Here is a 25,820-nt window from a genome sequence, read left to right as displayed (position 1 = left end):
ATGTTTGGACATTCGAGACTCCGTGATGTCACAGATTCAAGGACACCGCTGGGCAGAGGCTAGCGTGTTTGGGATATATTAAAAATTCTGGACAAAGGAAGATTAACGCAGTTGCGTTCGACGAGTCACAGTGTGCGGGAGATTTCATTTTAGCGAACAGCACCGAAGACCTTTAGCAATAGTGGTATTTCTTTTCGTTACTATACGCTGATAGAAAAATTGATCAGTCACAGTTGATCAGTTTTATACAGATCACGTTAGTGTTTTGGCTCTGATAAATTTTTCCAGTTCGACGATACGTTCTTCGACGCAAAATGCGTAGTGAGTAATAATCGTAATAATGCGTAGAAAAGTTTTCAAATCTTCATTAAAATATGATATTACCGAAAATTAATCGTATAACATTGATTTTATGATTCGTGCATTCAGTAACGAAGGTCGGACGCGACAAGTTTTGAGGTCGTTTTTCTTTCTTTTTTTTTTCTGGCCATTGTCACGAAACCGGCTTTATCTTCGAAACAGCGACCGTAAAAATTTGAACGAAGATTAAAAAACTATATTTTACGTTGCTTATTTGTTGATTATGATTATTTTTTTGTAGAATTGTTAGTTTTGATGATTCTAATCTTGTCTGGAGTTATTGCACAAAGTTGCAAAGACAATAAAGAAGAACAATGTCCTGCTACAACTCCGGTTCCTTTTGACCAGGATAAAAATTGGAATTTGACTACTACGATCTATGATTTTCATGCTCGAGATATCCATGGCAACGATGTACCATTGAATAAATATCGTGGGCATGTCTGCATAATTGTAAATGTTGCCAGCAATTGCGGATTGACAGACACAAATTACAAAGAATTGGTACATCTATACGAAAAGTATAGTGAAAAAGAAGGTTTAAGGATTCTTGCATTTCCATCAAATCAGTTTGCTAGTCAAGAGCCAGGCACTTCGGAACAAATTTTGGATTTTATCAAGAAATATAATGTTACTTTCGATGTTTATGAGAAGATCGACGTTAATGGAGAGAATGCTCATCCATTGTGGAAATGGCTAAAAACCCAGGCAGCTGGATTCTTGACAGACACGGTCAAATGGAATTTCACCAAATTCATTATCAACAAAGAGGGAAAAGTTGTTTTTAGATACGCTCCACAGACTTCCCCGCTTCAAATGGAATCAGAATTGGAGAAATATTTTTAAATTATTAAGTATATTTTTGCATGCTCGAGCACAGTCTTTTTCGGCGATACTCTTATAATGCTTATGTTATTATGATAATGTTTCTATATCTGCTACAAGAACAAATTTTAAACTACTTTACTATTTTATTTTTTATATTTGTGTTAACCGGCGTGGCACTGAAATCAGTCTCACGCGAGTTTGATACAGAATAAGTTTTTGTCCTCTATTTCTGATATTTTAGCATATTTTTACTATGTACACCTTTCCTCAGTCTATTATGTATCAGCCAGATGCAATACGAATAAACATTTTTCGTTATTTTTAAAAATAGTCTCGTCCAATTCAATTTAAAACATTTGAATACGACACAATACATGTTATAGATTTCTAAAGATCTAAATTTGAACTGTACAAAATGCAGCCGAGTCGTTCAACTCTAGCGGGATTACTTGCTTACAACAACTTAATCGTTGATATTAAATACATAAAATTGACGCATCAATTTGTAACGTATGTATAAAGAAACATAGCGACGTATCTCGAGCGGTGTTGTAAAGCGGGAGATTGGATAAGTCGTTACTTAATCATCTAACGCGATAATCGTAAGTTGAATCAAACTCGATTGGCCACTCTGTTCTTTGTAGATTGCACGAAGAGACGAGAGATTAGGCAACTGACGATATAATAGGGATAATTTGTTTTCCGAGTTTGAGCAGTCAATTGATTTTGATTCGATTTAACGTTACACGTCAGCACTATTTACAAGTTTTAATACAATGCAATTCCACTGACTGAAATCGAAAATTGTTAAACCGTCCGCAGGATGAGGAAGAAATTACAATTCCTTGCTAGGAGGTTGTTTGTAAATTGTCCGTACGCGTGTGTAGTTTTAGCGAGAGCTAAGGCACTTTTTGGCATTTAAAAATTAGCGTTGCAAGTCCATCTCTTTCTTGTATCGAAAGAGTACACACACAGGGAAACATCGGCGGCGACAGCGGGCGGCGCGACGGTCCCACATAAATAAATATATTTCAATAAATTACAGAATGTTTCAGGCGGTCTCCTTGGCATTGGTGTTGATGGTAGCCATCTCGTGATCCGTGTTCTTGTTTCTACCGTTCGATATTGTCACGGTATCTTCAGAGGTCTAAAAAGTTGAAAAAAATCGTATCGCGGAGGTCGATGAGAAGTTGCATGGTCGCGACAATTGGAGTAGTAGACGGTCTATTATATTAAAACAATGAGAATAAATTACCCATAGTCTCTTGTTGTAATTCTACCTTGTAGGAGGGATTGTCGTACGCCGACGTGGTTTTACGGGGGGAAATGTCGGCCTTACTGCTGGTCCGCCTTTTCATCAACATCATCAAGAGAATTAGGGTCGATAGGATCGCAAGGGATGCGACGATGGCCACCACCACTAACGGACCATAGTAATCACCGTCGTGGAGGGGCAGGGATGCAAGCTTTCCTGTTGAAAAAAACAAGTTGTTGCTCGATAGCAGCAGCCACGGGTATACGACTGGGAATACAGCGTTTCATAGACGAGCCTTTCGAATGTTAGTGATTTTAAAACTGAATAAGATATTCTTTAAGTTCCGAATCGGACGTTCTTATCTTTGTTGGTCGACGTAAGAAAGTTTGCGTTGGTAATTGGGAATATTAAACGGTAAATTGGCACACCTTGCTGAGAAACTGTGGCCGGTAGAAGGATTCCCGGTTTGGTAACGAAATCCTGTACGTTGCTTTTCTTTATCCTGCCGTTGGTCAAGTAAACCTCGAGCCACAGACGATACCTGGTGCCCGGTTTGAGATCGTTGATCACCGTTCGCGCGTTCGAGTCCCTTTTGGCGATTTTGAACGTGCTCGTATCCTCCTTACCGCTGTCACTCTGATAAATTGCTCTATAAATGTTTACGTATTTGTCTTCTGGATAAGGTACCCCGGTCCACGTCACTTCCACGTCCGTCGACTTGATCGTCTTGATTTCCACGTGAACGTGGAACGAGTATGGGTCTGGTTCCATCGAGGTGGTCACACGGATCTTCGATAAGAAGAAAATGCAGGAACGACAGATTAAAGCGATCCAAGCGGTCAACGTTATTTCTGGCAAGCGAATCTCGATCATGCGTTCAAGGATACTCACCGTCTTTTCGCTGACCAGTTCCGTTAACTGACCCGGAAACGGGACGAAGGAAATGCCGACCTCGTAAGTGGTCGACGACTCGAGGTTCTCGATAACGTAATTCCTGACCGCCCTGTGGATCAACGGCGTACCGGAATAAACCTTGCCGTCTTGCTCCTTATACTTTAATTGAACGCCGTCGATGAATTGCAGTTCGTACTCTGTGAACTTTCTCCACATGACGTTGATCCAGCTGGAGTTGGTCTCTGTTGCACGGAGCTCGGCATCGATCGGTATCCGAGGCGGTAACGTGGTCACCTCGGCTCGTTTCTCCAGAGTCCGAACGCTGTAGATCTTGCTCGCAGGACTATTGGCCAAGTCTTTCAGCTTGACGGTGATCTTGACCTTGTACTCGGTCGAGGGCTTCAGATCGGTCAATTCGAACTCTAATTGGGGGGTCGCGATCAGATCATTCGGCGGGGCGAAAACTTGTGCTTTCCAGGTGGACACGTCCAAGTTTCTGTACGTTAACGGGGATTAGAATCAGTTTCTATTTCCGTAGGTTGACGATGCATGTATGTACAGGTATAAAGAATTAAGCGATATAAGGTACGTTTTGTCGTTGGTGTATCGCAGTTCGACGCGTCCGTGAAGCCCCACTAAAACTTGCGGCACGGTGAAGACTAGGCGAACGGTGTTTTCATCGAGGGCTTCGAGGATCTGCACGGTGACTTCGTCCGGGGAAGAAGCGATCGGGAATCCGGGCATGGCCCCAGGAAACGGGAAACTCGGTGGTACGTTATGATCCAGGCCTAAAGTTGAGGAAAACGGGCTAATTTTGTTACACCGTCGTGAAATTGTTATTCGTCGTTGCATATCGATCGCGATCGTTCCAAACGTTAAATCGCTGGAACAATTTGTTCGTGACTGGTTGAATAGTCGTTGGAGAGAAATGTTCTTGTCTTTAACTACGAGAAGATATATCTCGTATCTTTGCGGCGATACGACGGTTTGTTTCTTAAAAGAACAATTATACTTTTGAAATGGTGTTCGAGGACAGATAGGTTAATAGCAATATTTATAGATATTTTGTATATCGAAGGTGTTCGAAATAAAAGTGTTTTGCTGATCAGGGACGAACCTGACTGGTTGGGCGTTTGCGCTGCGAACGGGTAGTTGAAGTGCGTGAGTCCTGAATGCGGTATATGAGCGTCAATGTGAAGCGGTAGAGTGGGCTGCGAACCACTCGGCGGCGCGTTATGAGGTATGGCTGGCTGTCCGGGATAGTGTTGGAACGGTCCAGGATTGGGGTCGTGTTGACTGATATGAGCTAACAACTCCTCGATCTGCTGGGGCGTGTTTGGTATGTCTGGGGTGTGAACGTGATACGTCGTTTGACCGTTTTCGTTCTTTTGCGCGTAAATGTGCGGCTTGGGGGGTTTCTTCGAGTCGGCGACGCCGGTGTCGACCGACTCGCCGAAATAGCCCGGCTGTATTTGGTTGTTCGTCGACTGTTTCTGACCCGTGATTTCTTGATGGATATCGTACAAACCCGGATGACCTTCGGCCGGCTGGTGCTCCAACCGAACCAAACCTGGGTGTTGCAGATTTATCAGATGATAAAGCTCCCCGGGAAGGATTTCTTGCTCGGGATCGCGGTGGGTTTGCTTAGTCCGAGTGGGCACTCCCGTCGGCGTTTTACCCTTTTCACCGTGAAACGCGTCGCTCGGGGACGTTTTCTTTTTAGGATTCGCGGGAACGATCACGTTAGGGTCGAGCGTGTCTTTGTCGAGTATCGGGCCGCGGTAAGGTGGACCAGCCGCGGCGGACTCGTCCAGACTACTCTGAGGTACGTTCTGACCGTCGTTGCTAACCGCGAACGCGAAACCTGCCGGATGATCAAACGGGACAAATTTCGGTGGTAAATTGTTTACGTTTACAGGATTATCGTTCTCACGGACGGGCATCGTAGCGGTCTTGTCCACGAATTTGTCCGGAGCCAGCGGCCCGGGGAAATAATAATCGTCTTTGTGCGGTTTAACGATATGCTCGATCGGTTTCTTCGCGTCCGATTTCGACTTGGCCTTTTCTTTCATAGTCGTCGGATGCTTTTCAGGAGCGTGCGGGACTAAGTGAAACACGTCTTCGACGCTGGGATGCGTGGGTTTGTACTCGGGACTGTAGGGTCCGTTGTACGGTATCGTGGGATGTCCAGGGTCCATGGGGTAATGAAACAGTCCTGTATCGGTGGGCGCGTTAACGTCTTTCGGATGTTCCTGCAACGAGGAAGTGGCACGTTCCGGTTCCTGGCTGGGCCCGGCCGTTTCCGATTCGTTAGTCGGTCGTCGATCGAACGTGTCGGTGGCCAACGGGCCGGGGAACGCGGGCGTCGCGGGCGTCGCGGACGTCGCGGACGTCGCGCTCGTTCCTGCAATAAGCAAAGGTCCAATGTCACTGAGAGCCGTGCTCGTCGAACAGCCCACGTAATCTGCGGTGCGGTCGATGCGCTGTCCAAATCCTCCATGCATATACATATATGTATTTACAGCCTGAGATCCAAGTATGTATGTACAACAAGCGTTGCCGCACAAAGCATGCATCTTACAGCACCAGGTTTCTTTCCGCTCGAACCGCTGAAAACTCTAGGAACTTCGTTTACGTAACTGGCAACGGTCACTTTACACACGCATAGAATAGAAAGAAAATGTACAGTAGTAAGTACGGGCCCCTTTTTTTCCAACGACGATAGTGTCTCGAACGACGCGATGGGAGAAGAAATATACGGATCAGTGTACCGATACAGAGTGCAAAACCACGGAGGATACAGCCACTTTGGCTCTACAGATATGTAATAATGTACATTTCGCATTCGCACTGGAGAAATCGTTCCAGTCAGGTTCGCGTTGTAGAAACCGTCACCCTTTTCATTCATTGCCAATCTAACGAATCATCGTCCAACTAGCAGATCACGCTAACGAGTTCAGCAGAGCCACCGCCACCAGAAGATCAAACGTAAACAATCCAACTACCGATTAAACAACACTCTACGTTTCGGTCGAGTTACAACAGACCAAGTATACGAGTAGACCTTACATCCTATGTACGTTTCTGGTCAATTTTTCCAACATTCCTGGAATTTGTAAATATTCTTCACCAAAATACGTATAGTTTGCATCTTGAAACATTAAAATCCTCCAATCCGTTCAGAAGTTACGTTGTTTTAAACATACGCATGAAATTTCAGGGAAACAGATCAATGTATGGTCAGACATTACATTTTCGATAATTAATTTTTTTCTCGAAACTGAGTAGGATTTTGGGGGTATGTGTAATGACCAAAAATGATTGTAATTGATCCCTGCAACCAAAAATAATTTTTTTAGAACGATTCGAAATTTTTTAATTTTGCCGAAAAATTGGTAAGGTGTAAGGTGTAAGGTGTGAGGTCTACTCGTATATCTCGTCCATCGAGATACCTACAGCGGTCATGACAGAGATATAGAGGGTGTTGAGAGTACGTTTGCAACTAATTTCTCACTTTTAAACGTACCATCGATCTAAACTTCCATCATCGATCGATTATTCGATCGAGATCGAGATGCAAATGGTTTGAACATTACATACAATTTGAACACACACCCTATATATTTCCTCTTCGTGAAGAAAGATCAGGAAACGCATTGTTTTTGCTTTGACGGATTTAAACGATCTTTCTCGGAAACAGCAATTTTTTAATGCGTTACGTCGCGACGTCGGTTCCGCGGAAGCGCAGATTTACCTGGCATCTGGCTGGACGAGCGACTGCAACTCCATCTCATGCAACAATCGTCACCAGGTAAATGCGTCAGCGTGGATTGATAAGAAGGACAAGGCAACGTTGGCGGCGGTAAAGCTGGAACCGGCGGACAGGCAGCCTGGCAGGACACGTTTCCCATCTCGCAGTAACATCGTTTCTCGCATCCGGTCACGTTTGACGGCAACTCGCTCCAGTTGTCGTACGTCTTGCCCTCGTAATTGCACGAACCATTATTTCTGCACCGTACTTCCTGCGGGTGCGATAATGATCGTTTCAGTTATGGCCAGGCGCGAATACCAGGATCAATATACCGATGAAAGTGAAAAAAAGAAACTTATTACGTGCTCTCTCTGAAGCCGTTTAACTTTTCTTCGAAACATATTTTATCGTAATCGATAGTTGTTTGAAAGATACTCGAGAGTACTGAGAGACACTCTGCGCGTGCAGATTATTGCGCGTCGTCGAAGGCTAGGTTTACCTGAGGACAGCAACGAGGTGGTTTCCGAACGAAGGTCGGCGGTACAGTTTCCCAATCTAAGCAGTGAGGATCCAGAACGTCGAGTCCAAAGTCTGTGGGGCACTCGATCGTAACGCACTCGGTTTTCCCACCGTCGGTACACACGCAGAACGAGATGCATTCGTCGTACCATTCCGCTCCCACCTTGTACGTCTTTCCTCTGTAGCTGCAAGAACTCTTGTCCGTCGTCTTGTCCGAGATGTTCGTCTTGATCACTTCTGCGGGAAGAAAGACCTGCAGCGCGGGCCCTATTCTATTTCCTTCGGTTACTCGTACGTAATAGGTGCGCGCAGGTTCCAAATTCGATACGATACCCTCTGAAACGAAGCATTTCTTTATTTTTCCTTCGTACTTAGCTATTCCTCGATTGGGTAAATAGAGTTGGTTCTCCGTTCTGACCTTTGTCGGGTCTTTGCTGCCTCCAGACATGATTCTTGTCGGATATTTCCACGGTGACATCCTGCGGGTTCTTCGTCGACAGCTTCAACTTTATAGCCGTCGAATTTAGAACCTTTGCGTCGGTGAGATTGACGGCCAGGTCGGTCGATGTCTCCGGTCTAATCTCGTGATCACCCAGAGTAACGTCGCAGAGAATGATGGTGCAACAAGAATCTCTGAAGCGAATAATTGTCGAATCTTTAAACGAATCCGAAGAAAATAGAGGGACAGAGAGAGAGAGAGAAATATATGATTGGTCACGAAGAATACCTTGGATCGGTTAGAACGACGCAACGATCGTGTTGATTTGTCGCCGAAGTAGTTTCGTTCGGTGGACATCTAGGTTGACAGTTTAGGTTGCCAGCTGGTTCGCAGACGCAGATTCTGGAGCAGCCATCCTCGACGCGTTGACCCCTCATGATCGTTTTGTTCGCGAAGACGCAGGTCTCCTCCGGCTCGGGTACTGAATAACACGAGGGGGCAAAAGTCTTTTAGACACAGTGAAATTGGAGATTTGAGAAAATGAAAGCTCACCCGAGTCGGCGGCGCAGACCAGAATCGCGCAACAAGGTTCCTCGGTGACCAGCTTCTCCTGGCACAGTGGATCCTCGATGGCTCTGTTGGCCCTGACGTACGGGGAAGAACAGACCGATTTACAGTCTGTTGCCACGCCACCCTCGCCGCATACGCATTTCTCCTCGCAACCCCTGATAATCTTTTCGCCCACGGAATACGTACGATTTCCCTCGACGCAGACCGCCGGTACCGTTGGCAGTAACGTCGAAGAGATATTTATGCTAGTTTCGTTACGAGGTGCCACGTACTCTCCTCCTGCAACAGATCAAATTTTACAACCTTAGTGGACAGAGATCGTTGAACTTACAATGGAAATTTAGCTGGTAAAGTCACCTTCGATTTCTTTGTCATCGTCGTCCATGCTGACGTCGCTGAGATCGGTGATGTTGGAGTGCAGGGAGTTGGTTGGCTCTGGTGCCGAGATGTTCAGCGCTCTGCCTCTAAACGTACCGTTGGTGTTTACCATCGCTGACGCGGAACTGCTGGTCATCGACGACGATTCGTTCGACGGCGAAGCGTTTGTTGCGGTTAGAATGGGCTCGCCGTGAAATAAAAAAGGAACCGTAACGTCCATAGTTTCCACTGATTTCGCAGTAGTATCGTCGTTGGAATCCGTCGACGACATCCAGCTCGTCGTCGTCGCGATATCGTCTCCGCGTTTCGCGTCATCGTCTTTCAACGGCTTTTGGTACTTTTGATCGGTTTTGATCTTGAAGTCGACCGGTTTCTTTTTAAGCTCGATGGTGGTCTTGGAATCCTGCTGTTTGGTCGGATACTCGGACTTCCGGTCGATCGTTTCGTTTCTTGCATCGGTGCGAAGCGGTTGTACGCCTGGTATTTCGGTGATATCGATACCTACAAAGTAAAAAACAAGAAACATCGTATTTATGTAGATCGTGAATCGCATTTACGATTTTCGTTAACGCGCAATTACGACGAGTTTTAAACGGTGTAACGAAGAAGCTATTATCGGTTTCCTGTACTTGGAATTTTGAAAGATACACGTTTTGGTCGTACGTAAGTACAGGAAGCCCGGTCTCTGGCCGGCCTTTATCGAAAGTCGAGACGACCGTGACTTTTATCGCGCATGAATGAGAAACCGTAACGGTGCGACCGGTTCGTAAGCCGCGTCGCCATGCGCCAGTGTTCGTTCGTCCAAAGGATCCACCTGCTGACGCTGTAGGCCGTCCGAAGCCACCGTGTAACGATTTTCCGTGTAAGTAGGCGACGGTCTACTTTTCCGCTCGCCGCATGCATATGTATAAACACTGGCCCAAAAAGGAATCCGGTCCGGTTAAATTCTTTTTCAAACGGTCTACCTCCGTCGCGCGCGACAAAAGACTCGTTCCTTTACTTTTACGCGCCTATTTACTTTGTTTACAATTTTTCTCAACTTCCTCTGCTTCTCTGTATTCGTCGAAACCTGAGACTGTACTCGTCGCGGCATCGATCGTTTCGGTACGAGACGGATTGAAATTATAATAGTATAAATCGGGGGTGTCGAAGAGACGCGAGCCAGTCGTGGGACTCGTTCCCCTACTTTTCTAACTGCTCCCACTATGACTACTCTGAAATGTTGGGTCCAAAGTACGCTGGCTGGGCAGCTAACTCTAACGAGGAACCTGATGGTGGGAGAATCGACTGCTCGGTAGTGGAACTTTGGCACCCATGATGTAAACGATCTAAAAATTTTTCACAAAGATTCGCAAATGGCAAAATTTTTAACGAAGGACAGATCGAACGCGGACTAATGCGAACAAAACTGGATGGAATAATTAGATGGCAAGGTAAAACGAAGAGAAGAAGAAGAAGAGGGAATAGGGGGGTCGGGGTCCGGGGGGAGAGAGTGGGAGAGAGAGAGGGGGGGGGGAGAAGGTTAAAATAGTCGGTCATCGTGCGTGCCTTTGACCATACGGTATTTTATCCTACTTGCTACACGCTGTGCAATCATTATTTCGTTTCATACATCACGTTTCGTTGGTCAACGATCTTCTAACGACCAATGACTCGTTAAAGGAATATTTTGCGAAATAGATTTTATTTCACGTTCCATTGAATATTCAGACTACACTTTTATACTCTGTATTCTAAAAAATAAATACGAACACTACGAAAAGTTCAATTAATCGTTAATAAAGTATAGTTAAAATCTGACAGGCGTTAGAGAAAGAACGTTTCGATGCGTATGAATAATTCATGAGAGAAAATTTGACGGTAAAATTTCACGTCAAGTGTGTTATCACGAAATAAGATTGGATTTTTCGATCTTTTCGTGCGATACCAATATTCTTATCCAGTTTTAGAGCTCGTGTTTTTATTCAAAGTCTCCGAAATATTTAGCTTGACCGTGTCCCAAGTACGGATCTGTTGTAAAAAAATTTCCAGAAACCAGTCGCACCGGACTGTGAGGTGGAAAAATGTAACTTTTAGTTTCCGAACTGCATTGCGCGGAGACTGTACAAAGTATGTGTATCTATCCCGGCGTTGCAAACAAGGATGAAAAGTGAGGGGCGGGCCGGAACGGTGGCATTTTAAATGTGAGAGCTACGCCTCGAGCTGGAATTCCTTGTTCGGTTAAATGCGACGCGATGCGGCTGAAATAAAAACATACATCTATACCCGAGCATTCTTTCCTTGGATCGATGATTCGATCTGAATTTTTAACGATTCTTACGAACTACGATTGCTGTAGACGATTGAAATTGTACATAGTGGATGATGAGAAGCGGTACAGAGTTTCGGGAGGGAACCTCGTGCGATTGCGTTCACTCTTTCAGTTTTCTGAATTGTTTTGACACGTGTCGGAGGTAATCGCGGCGTTGAAACGCACAGGTCCCGTGAGGCTAACGGTTCCCATCGAGGGAACAACGAACTCGCAATGTCGGAACGCGAAAGGCAAATCGAACCATCGCATCGGTCTGCCACCGGTCTCATCAGCAGCAGGTGTTTCCGTACCCTTCGTACATTTTTTTCTTTCAAAAAGGGATACCGATTCTACTGTCTACGGCAGTAAAATAACGGTATTTTCTTCGATCGAGTCGAGAATCCTAAATCCAAAGCCAGCAAGACTAGAATTCTCAATTTTTTCGTTCGATTCACGGGAAGCAAACGCAACATTTCTCTGGCTTTTATTCGGAATTAATCACCGATGCGAGTCATCGAGGTCTTTCATGAGTCGATCCGCACTGGAGAAAGTCGCTGCGTACGATACACCTACCTACTTATGTCTCATCCTTTCGTCATGCGTGAAAAATCATTTCGAATCGGGTCAAGAACGTATACCGCGAATAATAAATCAGGTACAATTAAGTCAACATCGGAAAGAAAGTTATTCAACGATTTTCGATTATTCTACTCGCGGAAGAAATTAATATTCTTCTAATTCTGACAAAAAATAGTTTCGGGGCGGCTGGATGAATTCAATATTTCAAGATCGTATCGCGTTCTGCTTTCACTCTGTTCGATCAAGACCAGAGTGCCACGTCTTCTCTGTTAACAACGTGGATAAACCGTAAAGGTTGTATAATAGAAACGAGCGCAAGTGTTTCGTGATGCAATCAGTCCATCGCGTCTATTTCATGTCACGTTGGAGAGTCGAACGCTTCGAGATACGTACTATATTACGGCCTCGTGGACCGTTTGCTTGCGGCCGTTAAAGTCTCCAGCCTACGACCGCATTTATCTCTGAAATTATTTTACCCGCAACGAAAGTGAATTATCTTACACTGTGACGTATCGTCGATTCTATATTTCTTTACATTACCGATCGTTATGGATGCTTTGTATAGAGGGTATCTTAAAATTGTCAGGAAAAAGACAATGGAGCTGTATTTACTACGCGGGGAGAGTAGTGAAAGATTCGTTAAAGAACCAAGAGACCTGATGTTTGTTGTTCATGGATTCGTTTGGTACTTAGGGAGCCAAGAAGGCGAAAGAGCATAGGAAATTAGTCGCGAGGGACAGGAGCAGATATCGGGAGCCGTTTAGAACGGACTCGACTCGGCGCAGACTAGAGACGCGGCGAACCTACGTACCGAGTTCTCTGCCCCCTTCGTGTTCTACGCGAGGTGCATATTATACGCGCGTTCCGTGTACGTACTAGACAGAATACGCGTACACGGTGCATGCTAAACCGGTGCACTTAAGCGAAAAGAGAAATTGATCGTTGCCGATCAGGATGGTATCGAGAACGTCGCGAACGTCGCGAACAGGCGGTAAAAGACTTTGTACTATCTACGCAACGCCTCGTCTCGATCCACGGAAACCCTTTTCTTTTATTCTTCTACTCGCACCTACTTTGGATTTTATTTATTTTCGAGAACCGAGAAACCTCCTAATTGTCGCCGTGTCGCGGCGTACGATCTTCGTACATGTGAACGCTGAAACCTCAACACAATTATCGCGTGGGATCAACGACCAGTGCGACGCGAACACGAGATAGAAAGTCGTTCCTGGTTACGCAAATTAAAGAATATTATACGTATCACGGATACGTAATCGTTATTTAATTAGGAGTAGGTTGGAGACCTAGAAGATCCAGTAGGAGAACGCGTTCAAGATGGTGCAACGCGGGTCTACGCGTTCAAGGAGTCGAATGCACCTCTCGAAGCGAGCCGAAGGACGTGCTTCTGCAATTACCTCGACCGGGATGCAATTAAAAATGTTTCGTTCCCGCTTTACCAGGCCAGCTGCGCGCGTTGTTGCTGCCGTCATTTCCGTTTCTTTCACTTTAATTAGGATAGTGTACAGCAGTAGGAATTGTGTTTCGATTTAATAGTGGTGCGGTATCGCACATGTTCCAGTATCGGTAATACTCGCGATGTACGAGCAATTAAAAATTACTTCATCCTTCGATCATTTTTCTTGGGATCCTCTCGAATCGTTTACTATTATAAGAACAACGACGCGTTGATGGTAACAGTAATGGCCTAGCAGCAGTTTGTTCCGACCGTTGCACGGCGACGCAGTTAGTCACCGTGTTTCATTATTAAGAAAACATCGTGATCAGAGGGTTTGGTCGAACGAGCCTACCTGCCCACGTCATAAATACTAGGTTAGCGTGCGTGGTAACCCTCGTTCGTGGCGATCGAGAGAGGCGATAATTCGGAAACTTTCAGAGCCTTTTTTGACTACTCGACCGCGATCGAAGCGTTTCTTTTTCCATGAATTTTGCTCGTGGCTTTCTTTCGAACTTTCTCGAATAGAATGAAATTGTTTCTTTGAAATTTATTGCGCCATCGAAGATCGTGTGTTATCATCGTGTCTTGATTCTTTGCCGTTTCGCCGCGTCTTCTCGGTCGCCCTTTCTCCGTGACGCGCGATATATCGAACGCGTGTCTTGGCTTCGAGAACCGCAAACATTCTCTTTAGGCCGTTACACGTCGTTCTACGTTGGTTTAATTTTCCCCAAGGCCGTTCGTAGGAACGAACACGCGTCGCGTCGCCGACCAGTTCTTCGCCAACTGGATCCAACGCTACCGTTAGCGTATCTCGCGCCTCTCCCTCACGCATAATGCGCGTCTCCTGGTCTGTTTACCTTCGCGAGTGACCAGCGATGCGCGAAACAGTCGCCGAGAGACACGCACGACCGCAGAAATCGATTTAACGCGCATCGGTTACACTCGCGCTCCTACTTCCCCCTACCTTTTGCGTTTTAAATAACGAACTTAAATTTCATTGGGATACAAATTGACGGGTGTTTTAACTAGCAGGCCTCGGATAATAGGCGCGAAAAGGGCCGAGCAGGATCCCGGTCCGATTTCCCCCGTGGAATCTTCCCTCGTAGAAAGTAATCGCCGGCGCAAACTTTCCACGCGGCGAGCACGAGTCTACGGTCCAGTATCTCGAACTGCCCGTTTTTATTCGCCTCGCGTATACGACTCTAGTTCTCGACTTTTACAGAAGAAACGTAGTCGCCGTTCTTGGTATCAGGAAGAGTAACTTGTTCTTGAAATTGGAAACCAGAATGGTATTATTTTCCGGGAACGTTGACCTCAAAGAGAATAAATGCGTTTCGCGTACCGATTTAAAGAACCATCCTCCGTCGCTGGCAAAATCTGTCGCTTCTCGTTTGGGGAAATTTGTTCGCCGAGCGGAGAAATAACGACAGGTCCCGTAGAAAACTCGATTCCGTGCGATGTCGAGGCAGATCGGTGCCTCTTTATTCCCCGTTTTTATTCAAGCGGATGACATCAGCCATCGAACGGGGACGTGACAGAATTTTTTGCCGATTTCACGTGGAATACCGTTACGTACACGTCGAGCATTTCACGTCAGCTGTCGGGCGACGACTGTCCAGTTTCGAATACGACCAAAACCTTCAACGGTGTTTATTCTTAAAGGATCGTTATCCGATTTAATTAATAAAGCTTTCCTCGTAGAGCGGTTAATTAATTGTTTTATACGTCCTGGCAGCTTGACTTACGATCAGGCCGCGGAACGTCGATGCAAGTTTCTCCGAACGACACAAATACGCGCGGCGACGAGCGAAACGAATCGCGAGAAATCGAGGTTTCGCGCGGAGGAAGAAGAAATCGCGCTCGGTAGAAAGGACGGAGGGAAAAAGCAAGAAACAGGGGACTCACCGGCAGTGATTGTTTGCGTCGGTGGTTCGCGGTCGAGGGCCGAGGAGGCGAACGCGACCCCGCCTAACAGCCAGATTGCCACGACCGCGCACAAGAAACATCTTTCCTGGACAAGCATCTTACCGCATTCTTCTAGCCAGTTTCTCGCAAACGTTCTCGGAACGCAACGCCGCGCCGCGCCGTGTTGCGCCGCGTCGCGACGGCAAAACTCTCTGTCACTCGATAATCGAAATCGAAGCACTCGATCGAACGACGTTTATCTACACCGGTGGCGGTGCTCGTTTTCTTCGAAACGGAGACACCACTCGCGGTACAACACACTCGATTACAAACTGAACGGAACGGAACGGAACAGAATGGAACGGTTCACTCGGTTCACCGACTCGTCGGTTGCTTTGCTCACGATCCGTGCCGAGGCCGGAGGTGAAGTGCACACCGGTGAGCGGGATCTACCTCCTCCTGCCTCGGTTCTGCCTTTCATTCCTCCTCTCCGGCCAGCCGGGGAATTCTCCACGCTCACCTTGCTACAAGCTGATCGCTGCGCCAACCCGAACACCGCCGATCAACTCGCTGCGTCCTCTAGTAGGAGAACTACAGTCTTCGAGGACAGACAGCTGTTCTTTAGTACGGAGCCGAACGATATCTTGATCGACAGGTTATTCCTTTCGCAAACTAGAAACGATCGAGATTTGAATTTAATACGGATCATCGAGACGGTTCCATCGAACAGTCTACGAATACGGTAATTGCACCAGGATCGAATTTACCGGCGGTCTGGGTCCTAGCAATTATCGTTCACCCGTGAATTTACGTTTCACGCAGCGCCGCCGTTAATGACGCAATTACAGCTGTCGAATTACGCGCAATTTATTTAACGGTGTCCGAATAACTGGCCATCAGTCGTTGGCGGCAATTTCGCGTTCCGAATATGTCTCCTTTAGTCGGGCTCGTGTACTGTAATACGTAATATTATTTTGTTTAAAATATAATTTTCAAGGTAATAATTGTATACGTGAAATAATGAAACATTATTGATTGAGCACGTGCGATGTATCGAAACAACACGCAGTGATCATCTGCAATGATATACATATGTATTTGGTATCGTTGATTGCCGGGAGGATCGTTTACGAGGGGCTCGGTTATGAGATGGCGACGTCGGCGCAGTTCTTGAATGTCTCCTGGGCTCCGCAGCCCATAGCAAAGTGACCGTCACCGCAATCGCCCCAGTTGTTCCCGGCACGGTAGGTCCACCTGAGCACACAGTGCTCGCACGTGACGTTGCCAGGTAAACGAATCGGCACGTTGAACTCCATCCGAGTGGAGGGCACTGGCATACTGTTCGAACCGTCTGCTAATAGAAGCGGGTGAAGACCGAAGCAGTCCTCGGTCTCGAGTTCGTTCGACCGCTTCAGCAGGCATAAATCGAACTTGAACGTTCCTCGATGGTTGGCGGTTAACTTTACGTTAACGTTAATAGTCTCGCTGCGATTGTACCTGGAACCAAGTATTCGATCGATAGCCCATCGAACCCACCGTTCGCGTGGCAATCGCTTACCTCCTTACGATCAGCCCAGTTCCGTAAATGCCGCCATTTTCGTTCGGTCTGGGTCGCGGAAGAACATAATTGTCACCACATTCACCACATTTGCCACCATTTTGTTCAAATTGAACCTACACGAGACGAAAAATTAATTAATAATAGAAGCGAACCACCGCTACGCTCATCGTTCGATCGCGCTTCCAGCCTGCTTTCAGACTTTCTTTCTTGCACCGGTGTCTCGCACGTTGCGTTTTCAGGAGACGTACCGGTAACCGAAAAACCCGTCATTTCAGCCCGTACATTAGTTTACGATAAAATAGAAATATCGAAACTTTTGGTAAACACATCGAGTGAGAAATTTTTCCCGCGGATAAAGTGATAAACAAAACATTTACGTTCATTCCTCCGCAAAACAATTCGTTGTCGTTGTAATTCGGCTCGACCGGGAATCCTTTCCTCCAAGCGCTGCTCCTTTGAACAGGATCCATCATCATACCGTGACCGTAGATCTCCTGAACGGAGATTCCCAACAGGCTGCCGATCAGCAAGAATTTCGCGAGTGCCATGATTTTCTAGTTAACCCTTTGCGGCCAGTGATCTACCTACGTTTCCTAACTGTTTTCACGATTTCATCTCGTATATATACCTGCATACAAGTCATGGAACGATTGGTTGGCGATTATCTTATCGTATCGGCGAAATTACCTTGAAATCGAGACGCAAACGTCAATGCAATCAGCATTTTTTATTTATTTTACTTTGCACCGTCCAAGGTGCACCAATTGTATCAATAAGGGAAGAAGAGGGATATAGGATTCGAATCTGTTACCTTTGGATTGTTTGATTGTTGACCAGTCATTTTACAATCGTTGTAACGCCGCGCAATACTCCGCTACTATGTATTTCTTAAACAGTACTTTTCTGTGAAAACTATTCAGTCGTTTCATTCTGAAAATGAAAATTAAACGTGTTATCTGTCTTTTATTCAAATCTAAATATATTGTCGTACCAAATTGCACAAATTAAATTCGAGTTACCAACTGTGTTAAATAAATATCTTGCCTCGTAACAACTGCACGGTTTGTCGTACCACCTGCACGTACCACATCTATACGAAGTAATTTCCGATGATATTTACGTCAAATGTTAATTACGTATGTTTTTAACGAAATATCGTGCATACCCACGGCACGATATGCGTCGATATCAAATGATTTCATTCGATTATATCGAAAGATAAACAAGGTAACTTGATCGAACGATTTTTGTCATGATATTATCTATAAATGAGCATCGATGATTACGATAATTATTATAGATAAAATAGTTATACTATATTAAATAGTGATGTAACGATTCTTATCGATAGCGATCGAGGAATGCAAAAGAACAAAGGATTGGTAAAAATATTGGTCGCGGAGACGAATGAAGGAATAACACAGGCCGGAAATATACAACGTACGACATTTATTCTTTCGTTTCCCTTAAATCGATATCCTACGTACGGATAGATACAGAGGATCCTATAAAGGTACATGAATTCTGAAAATTCGAGGAGACACGCCGACCGGCGTACCCTTACGACGATGTCCTTTCGTCCCTTGTCGCGTGCGTGTGCAACAATGTATGCGTTGTCCAATCACTTTGTAGCTAGTAACGGGAAACCAAGTAATGCGTCAACGATTGTTTTAAAAGAGTAAAACCGATCGACGAGGGGCTCGGAGAGAGCGACGATTTCCGACGAATCGATATACAACTCGACCGAGGAGACGACGCGACGATGGTCTTTAAAATTCGAGAGAGTTTCATTTAAATTTCAAATATGCTCTCTAAATCGCTCGCTCGATCTTTAATGGGAATCGACGGTTTCGCTGAAATCGCGTTCTTCCATCGATCGCTTCGAATACCGAGGCGTTTATCGTCGATTTTACAAGCTTGCCTCGATAAGTTTATTCGTACAACGGTAAATAAGGCAGATATATATACTTTATGTACTTTAGTTTAAGAACGAAAGTTTAAACAATGCGAACAATGCGATCGTTGGTAATTAATCGACGAAGGGAACAAGCTTGACCGTACGCGGTAGAGCTGCGAGTAGCGTGGGTTTAAAATAGCTCGGACGGACAAGGCAATGCAAGAACGCGTATCGGAAGTATTTAAAATATTATTTTCGTTAGATCGCGGACCTGAATCTGAATGTCTCGTTCGTATACGAACGAGAAAGATTGTTCGCTTTCGTCGACCAATCGCGACTCGTTGCCTCTCTCGTCCAGAAAACGTGCCATCGAGGCGACGATATTTCCTCTGCCCTTACGTATCGGCCATAAATCTTTCCAAGCTAGAAAACGAAAGGTTTTGCGCAACGTTCGAGGAATGGTTAGGTCTCGACAGAGTCTGCCCCGACGCTGATGATACCAGAAACCGAGAAGAGGTTCGAGGATAGGGTTCGGTACGCGTTGGCAGGAGGCCAATGGACTCGCTTTTTAAATTCCTTGCAGACATCGTGTAGTCTATCGTCGCCGTCGACGGAACAGATCGGTACGCACGCGTCGGCCAAGATCAGGATCAGGATCTACCGTAAATTATCGATCTATTTCATCGAAATCGTCCATCGATTCGTCTCCAGACCGTTAGTCCCCGCACGACGGGGCGCCGCCGACGAAGTGACGTTCGTCGGGACCGTGGACGTCGTCTCCGTAGTCACGCTCCCTGTCGTTGATCTTCTTTTCTACAAATAAACGGAGAAACAAGCTTCGAGCAATCGTGCGTGTACGTCTTCCTATCTACGATTAAATTTATTACTAACATACGTATAAAATTAGTCCGATTACGACGCGTTTAGACTGGTTCCGGAAGGAAAAATGAAACGAAAACTACGGAAAGCGACAGTTACTTGATCGCGCGAGTAAACTTTTTTTCTTTCGCGACATCCTTTTCTCGACGTACCGCGTTTATCTTGCTTTCTCTTATCGTTGAAAGAGCTCTCCTTCCGTGGAAACTGCCAGTAACCTGAAATTCCTACGAATAAGCGATATTCTTGTATTTTGTACATCGATTTTCTTTTCAACGTTCTTGTTCGTAATCGTTGCTTCTTTATTTCGTACTCGCCTCCGTTTGTCTCCTCTGTCGAGACGTGAATCTGCATAAATCTGTTAGCAGCCGATTCCTTGGGCTGTCCTATTGCCCTTGAAAGCAACGTTTTTCTCGTTGGAGAATCTACCGAGAGCAAAAGAAACGTTGTTATTTTAATTAACGATGGTTCGTTTCGGCACGCTCGTGGCCTGGCGAACTTTCCCAATCAAACGAAAGATCACGTAAGGTCCGCACCGGAAGGAAAGCATCGGTCGCTTCCGGCCGGTCGGCTGGCTTGCAGGCATCTCGTCCGAGTCCAGGCACGTCCTCGTCAACGGATCCCGGAAATTGCGGCACGTAAAGGCACACCGCAACGATCATGATTACTTCCAATTCGAGTGTCTCTCTAGCTGCACCACCACCAGCAGCAGCAGCAGCAGCAGCAGCAGCCCGTTTCGTTTCTCACCGTTCTTAAATACCGCGAGCACACTTGTACGACGGCGAACCGTTTCTTTTCATCGAAACCACCCATCGGTTTGTTAAATCATGCACGGTATCATCACCGCGAATCGATCTACACGAGGACGGAGGAGCGCACAGTATTCCGTACCAGGACGTTTAATTTATCGAGAGGTTGCCGAAGAATGTCCAACTTGGAAACGCATTCCTGGACAAAGTCGAAGAGGAGCGTCAGCGTCGAACGAAACCGTGTACGTACAAGTTAGCGAAAGAGAGGGAGGATGACGGATGGGGCAACGGCGGTGACGAATTTCCCCGAATTAGAGCTTGAGAAACTCGATCGGTTTTCGCACGCTGCAAAGTACAATGAACCGTGATTTACTCGCGCGGTCGAGTTTCGACCAACTATTCGCCGAGAAACTTTTCTACGCGATCCAGTGCCGAATCCAATTCGGCGAGGAAAGTTTCTTGACGGTAAGTTGGGCCAAACGGTCTCGTAACTCGATCGACCGTCCAAGGAAACGCGCCATACGATCGTCCAGACTTTTCTCGATTTTCGCGACTCGGTGATCGCGCTTTATTATTATCCGCGGACACGGATAGATAGACCGCGGTCGCAACTTTATTCTCTGATTTCGGTGGCTCGTCGGCTCTTTAACGTTTTATCAGCGAGGGTGCGCGTCTCGATATTAATTCGCGGATGGATTCGATGAAATATCGGTCAACGACTCTACCGAGTGGTACCGACGGTCCGAAACCCTCGCTCGTTCTATACATTTTCCGAGTCGAGCACGGAATTTAATAAATTGCGATCGGCGCTCACCTCAGCCTCGTCCTCTCCGTAGGACCAGAAGTCACTATGCACGAGTGCCTCGTGCTTGTTCTCCTGCGGATCGCCGTTGACTTTCGTGGAACTCGAACGCTGACCAAGGTCCTTCTTCCAGGCGCTGATAGGGCGTTCGAGATTCGCTCGAAGCTGATTATCGCTAGACCGTCCCTGATCCTCGGACCTTGTTCTTTCGTTCCTCGCGTCGTCGTCGTCCTTCTTCCCCTCGTGCCCGGTATATTTCGGCGACGATACCGCGGACACAGCGACGAACGCGTTCTTCGTCTTGGACGCAACACCGTCGGACGTGGTTCCCGGTTTCGAAATCGGCATGGCCGTTACTCGATGGTAGGCGAACTGCTTCCACTTGGACGGCCAGGTTCCCGTCGGACCGGCCTTGTCGTCGTAATTCCACTTGTCGTTGATCTTTCTCTGCCAAGGGGACGGCTCGTTGCTTTTCGAACCCCCGCCGCTCCGATCGCTCGACTTTCCCGACCACGCGTCCTCGATCTTCCACGAGTCATTCTCCTTCGTCTTGACCGACGAAGAATCCGCGACGTGGTTGGCTGTTTGCCCGTTGGTGGTTTTCGACGGCCAGGATTCGTTGGATCTGGTTGACCAGGAGACATCGGCCCCCTTACCTGTCCAAGAATTCTCGTTCCCGTCCCGAGTCGGCCAGGACTGAGCTTTTTTCAACCACGCCAACCCTCCCTCTTTCCTTTTCCACGAGTCAGGGTCGCTCGACTTTTCCGTCTGTTTCGTTTTCGCGAACCAAGAACCTGGTTTCCCGGACTTCCAAACTTCCGCATCGTTCGATGTCTTGGACCAGAGGGGTTTGTCCGACCTGGAGGATCCTTTGTCGGACCACTTGGCCTCGGTACTCGACCTACCGATCGGTTTTAACCAACCGCGGGAAGCATCGTCGTCGTGTTCGTCGTCCGCGGGCTCGATCGGCTCGATCCGGTAAGGCTCCCAAAAGGCGGTTTTGTCCGTCGACAACACCCAAGCACCCACCGACTGGATTTTGGGTAGAGCGGCTTTGTTCGGCCAGGAGCTTTTATCCTGGTATCCCGGCCATTTCCAATAATCGGTATCCTCGGACTGCTTACTCTTCGACTCTGTCCACTCTTTCGAGCCTTTCGATTCCGCCAGCCGTGCCCAAGGCGTAATCGAGTCGGCCAACGACCTCGCCTCGTAATCGCTCAAATTGCTCTTGTCGCCGTCCGATTTATCGTACCCGATCATGGATTCTTTCAAACCGTAAACTCTGTTCTGCTTCTCGTCTTTCGGTTTCCTATCCGCGTTCGTTTTATCCGTTTCTTCGTTGGACGACCATGCCGTGTCGTTTTGCTTGTCCAAACCTAGTTTCCGAACGAGATCGGCGTTCGGGTTGTAGGACTTTCCATTTTCGTCTTTCGGCCACGGTTTCGCGCCCGGCAGCTTGTGCGGCCAGGTAGCCGGGTCCGAGGTCAGACTGTTCCACGTCTTCATCGTGATTTTCGGAAAAACGATCTTCTCTTTGGACGGTTGCTTCGTCGAGGACCCGTTCGACTCGGAGCGATGTTCACCCTTCTCCCAGGCAGCTGGGTCAGTCTGCTCGCGATCGTACATCCTTGCGGATTTTTCGTTCCGTTGCCACTGAGGAGAGTCTTTCGAGGACCGTTCTATCGGCCATGCGGACCTGTCTCGACAAATTTCAGACGTTTCAGATACCCGCGTAGTTGTCGCGACGCGGTTCAATTTTACTCGATCGACCGTTTCTATTCTATTCTAGCTTCGAATCTCTGTCCGAATCGTTGGACGGTTGGATACCCCCCAACTTCCGATTGCTTCTAAACAAATGAACAACTTGCGCGTTTCATCGTTTCGGGACTGCCTTGCGTATTTACGGGACTCGATATAATGGAAAAAGCAACGAGACCGAGATAACGATAGATGATAACCCTTGTAGCACCGTTTCGGAATCGACATACATGTAATGTTGATCGTACATTTGGAACCTTTTCGGTGAAAAGGTTCTCGTACAATGGTTATCAAGATATATTATACAAGGTGTTCGACCATCACTGGGAAAAATTTTAATGGGAAATTCTAGAGATCAAAATAGGACGAAAATCAAGAATACCAAAGTTCCGCCCGTACTGAATTTTTTTCTTGAAAATACGTAGGATTTCGGGGGTATGTGTAATGACCAGAAGTGCTTGTAATTGACCCCTGTAATTAAATATAATTTTTTTAGAATGATTTGAAAATTTTGAATTTAATTGTTAATAACTTACTAACTTACTAACGAAGCCTCAGTCAAGAAATTGATATTCTTGATTTTCGTCTTATTTTGGACTCTAGAATCTCCCATTAAAATTTTTCCCAAGGGTGGCCGAACACCCTGTATATATCGGGGAAGAAAGAAAGGATAAGAGAAAGAGCCGATAGAGCAAAGATTCTCAAGTAGAGGAACAAGGCGAGAACGCACACTGACCTGTCTCTGTTCCAAGACAGTTGCAACCGTTGCGGGTGCCAGAGTTTCTCGGATTCCGCGTGGTCGTCGCGCAACTGCAACCGATAGGTTTCCTCGATCGGCTGGAACTTGTTACGGTGGGAGGACCAGTACTCGGGGTCGTCCCGAGGTTGCTGCTGCTGCCTCCAAGGCCAGGTTCCGGAGCTGATCGGCATCGGAGGTTGTCGTGCGGTGTTCCAAGGCGAATCGTACTCGTAGCTAGCGTCAGGCCAGCTCTTGCTCGCCGCGAAATCGCGCGCCTCTGCTTCGTAGTCCCGATTCCGCTCGAAACCGTCAGCCTGCGCGTTCAAATCGCTTCGATGATCCTGCTGGTGCTGGGGCGCGCGTGGCACCTGATCGTACCGTAGTCGTTGGTACGATTCGTCCAGATCGTAGTCCGGCATGCGTTCCGAGTCTGTAAAGCGAGCGACACGTTGACCGAGCAGCGTTTTAAAAATTCCCGGAACGCAACAATGCAAGTACGTACCCAGATACGCGTTCGCGATCTCTCGGCGATCGGGCCAATGGCCACCGAGTTTCCCAAATCGAACGAGCCTCCGATCTTCGGGTTCGGGAACTTTTCCGACTCTCCTTTCCGAGGTGAATTCGTCGGAGGCCAAAGTCCCTGGATGCTTGTTCGATTCTTGATTCCAAGACGGACCAAACAGTCTTTCCGCGAAGAGACGCCACTGGACGGCCGGCGTCTCCGTGATGCTGCTGCTGGTGGTGGTGGTAGTAGTGGTGGTGGTTGTCTCTGGTAACGGATCAAACGTGCTCGTAGAGTAACGACGCCTTGGCGTTTGTTTCTTCTTCTTCTTCTTCTTCTTGTTGTTGAGTTTGTTGCGCGACTTTCTCGAATCGATGGAGGATTCCGTCGCGTCGGGATAAATGTCGCCTCGGTTAGCCGGGTCCAGGCCGTTTCTCGGGAGCTTCGTCTCGTTCACCGTGTTTACTGACAACAATCGTGAACGATAATTTTCAATCGAACGAGTAGATAGATACCTACGATCGAGACGCGTCCATTTCGTGTTCCGTAAAGAGAGCACCGCGATTCGAAGCAAAGGTTTCGCGACGCGCATCGTCGTTACCTAATGGCCATTATTAAAACGGCATTGTTCCTGTAACGGAGATTAAGATGGTTTCGCGTGCAAAGCTCTTTACGCGTTGTTCTCGTCTACGAACTAACTTGTTCCCGGATTATTCACTGTCCCCGTATACGTATTACCCACCGCGAGCAACGCGCGTTAATTACCAAATTAATGGACAACCCCTGCACGAAACGAGTCGCGAGGAATCGAGAAACGGTCCCGCTCTAATCTTATTTCCTTTCGCGTAATCTAACAAAAGCGCGAATCGATCGAGTTTTTTAATTATACGTTCCTTTCGAGGCTCCTCCGGGGCAAATTACATTCGTTTCCACGTTATGCGAACAAAGTAATTGTCAAGGGGCAATTAGACCGGGCAATAATGCAGACGCTATCCGTCTAATCGACCGATCGCGAGACTTTATTGGATTCTCGATCGCGTTCGGTGCTCTTTCGGTCTAATGGCCGGGTACTATTGCTCTCGATCGAATCTATTTATCGGACGAACGGCTTCCGAGAAACGAAAAGATTCCTGCTCTTTCGACAACTCGAAACACGCAACGTTTTTCGAAACTTTTCAACGAGATAATTAGTTGCTAGTCTTGATCGTTCCCATCGCGACGCTCCAACAGGTTCGTTACTCGTTAAACCGATATCCTTGCGCCAAGTTGCGCGTACACGGTCTCGATACGATCGACGATTAACGAGAATCCAACTATTCTGCCGAGATACCGATCGCAAACCGTTTCGCAGGCTTCTTTTTCCTCCGACGATTTCTCTCAAGATACGTAGGTACTCGTATATCGATAACGTTACTTACGGAGAAGTTTCTGCGCGCGTTCCCGTCGGATCTGATTCTCTGCTAGGTTCACCAGGACTTTCAGCCAGTTCTCCTCCAGAGCGTCCTCTCGAGCCTAGTCGAAAGCGTATCGACGATTAGTTATCCCATAGCCGAAAGCACGAGTATTTGCTTGCTGCGTAAACTCTGTCCGTCGTTCTCTAGTATACACAAAGACGAGAATCTTGTTGCTTCGAAACAACCTCCTGTAAAAACATTCACTACAGACCCGAATAAAACCTACCGGGAGGCATGCTTTCGATCGAGCCACCATCC

The 25,820-nt window shown here is 46.9% G+C and overlaps 4 protein-coding genes across 6 annotated transcripts in view; 1 reads left to right on the top strand and 3 right to left on the bottom strand.

Moving 5' to 3' along the window:
• The first annotated feature begins 109 nt into the window (after window positions 1-109).
• Window positions 110-1,421, top strand: LOC143350333 (uncharacterized). The gene is made up of 2 exons (XM_076782389.1): window positions 110-321; window positions 602-1,421. The coding sequence occupies exons 1-2, from the start codon at window positions 315-317 to the stop codon at window positions 1,204-1,206; spliced, it is 612 nt and encodes a 203-aa protein (XP_076638504.1). The 5' UTR covers window positions 110-314; the 3' UTR covers window positions 1,207-1,421.
• Window positions 1,422-1,488: 67 nt separating this feature from the next.
• On the bottom strand, window positions 1,489-15,672 carry Sas (stranded at second). Of its 2 annotated transcripts, none has more exons than XM_076782378.1 (13): window positions 15,225-15,672; window positions 8,974-9,495; window positions 8,599-8,895; window positions 8,335-8,527; window positions 8,026-8,240; window positions 7,588-7,943; window positions 7,092-7,359; window positions 4,455-5,741; window positions 3,927-4,125; window positions 3,335-3,833; window positions 2,872-3,232; window positions 2,444-2,659; window positions 1,489-2,335 (listed from the first exon to the last, which is right to left on the bottom strand). In XM_076782378.1, the coding sequence occupies exons 1-13, from the start codon at window positions 15,340-15,342 to the stop codon at window positions 2,328-2,330; spliced, it is 4,539 nt and encodes a 1,512-aa protein (XP_076638493.1). In that variant the 5' UTR covers window positions 15,343-15,672; the 3' UTR covers window positions 1,489-2,327. The 2 variants fall into 2 exon arrangements, with proteins under 2 accessions (XP_076638493.1, XP_076638492.1); XM_076782377.1 differs by having other exon boundaries at window positions 2,469-2,659.
• A 546-nt stretch (window positions 15,673-16,218) lies between these two features.
• LOC143349881 (uncharacterized) lies at window positions 16,219-17,443 on the bottom strand. Its single transcript, XM_076781492.1, has 3 exons — window positions 17,163-17,443; window positions 16,783-16,898; window positions 16,219-16,721 (listed from the first exon to the last, which is right to left on the bottom strand). The coding sequence occupies exons 1-3, from the start codon at window positions 17,331-17,333 to the stop codon at window positions 16,367-16,369; spliced, it is 642 nt and encodes a 213-aa protein (XP_076637607.1). The 5' UTR covers window positions 17,334-17,443; the 3' UTR covers window positions 16,219-16,366.
• A 774-nt stretch (window positions 17,444-18,217) lies between these two features.
• LOC143349933 (uncharacterized) overlaps window positions 18,218-25,820 on the bottom strand; it is an 81,470-nt gene continuing 73,867 nt past the window's right edge. The window contains exons 6-10 of one of the 2 annotated variants that reach the window (XM_076781593.1): window positions 25,527-25,620; window positions 24,109-24,573; window positions 23,604-24,036; window positions 21,122-22,805; window positions 18,218-19,495 (exon numbers count right to left, since the gene is read on the bottom strand). In XM_076781593.1, coding sequence (XP_076637708.1) covers window positions 19,358-19,495; window positions 21,122-22,805; window positions 23,604-24,036; window positions 24,109-24,573; window positions 25,527-25,620 — 2,814 coding nt within the window. In that variant the 3' untranslated portion in view covers window positions 18,218-19,357. Of the gene's footprint in view, window positions 19,496-19,519; window positions 20,653-21,121; window positions 22,806-23,603; window positions 24,037-24,108; window positions 24,574-25,526; window positions 25,621-25,820 lie in introns of those variants that run through there. The other variant, XM_076781594.1, reaches the window with a different exon arrangement.

Source organism: Colletes latitarsis, chromosome 14 (genome assembly GCF_051014445.1).
Source record: "Colletes latitarsis isolate SP2378_abdomen chromosome 14, iyColLati1, whole genome shotgun sequence".
NCBI lineage: Eukaryota > Metazoa > Arthropoda > Insecta > Hymenoptera > Colletidae > Colletes > Colletes latitarsis.
This window is presented reverse-complemented; position numbering and strand designations above follow the sequence as displayed.

Coding starts and splice junctions, on each gene's coding strand:
- Sas (XM_076782377.1), bottom strand. CDS start 15,342: ATGCTTGTCCAGGAAAGATGTTTCTTGTGCGCGGTCGTGGCAATCTGG. Junction 9,496..15,224: donor GACGCAAACAATCACTGCCG/GTGAGTCCCCTG, acceptor TTTACTTTGTAG/GTATCGATATCACCGAAATA. Junction 5,742..7,091: donor CTCGTCCAGCCAGATGCCAG/GTAAATCTGCGC, acceptor TGCTTATTGCAG/GAACGAGCGCGACGTCCGCG.
- LOC143349881 (XM_076781492.1), bottom strand. CDS start 17,333: ATGGCACTCGCGAAATTCTTGCTGATCGGCAGCCTGTTGGGAATCTCC. Junction 16,899..17,162: donor TGTTTTGCGGAGGAATGAAC/GTAAATGTTTTG, acceptor CGTCTCGTGTAG/GTTCAATTTGAACAAAATGG. Junction 16,722..16,782: donor ACTGGGCTGATCGTAAGGAG/GTAAGCGATTGC, acceptor ACTTGGTTCCAG/GTACAATCGCAGCGAGACTA.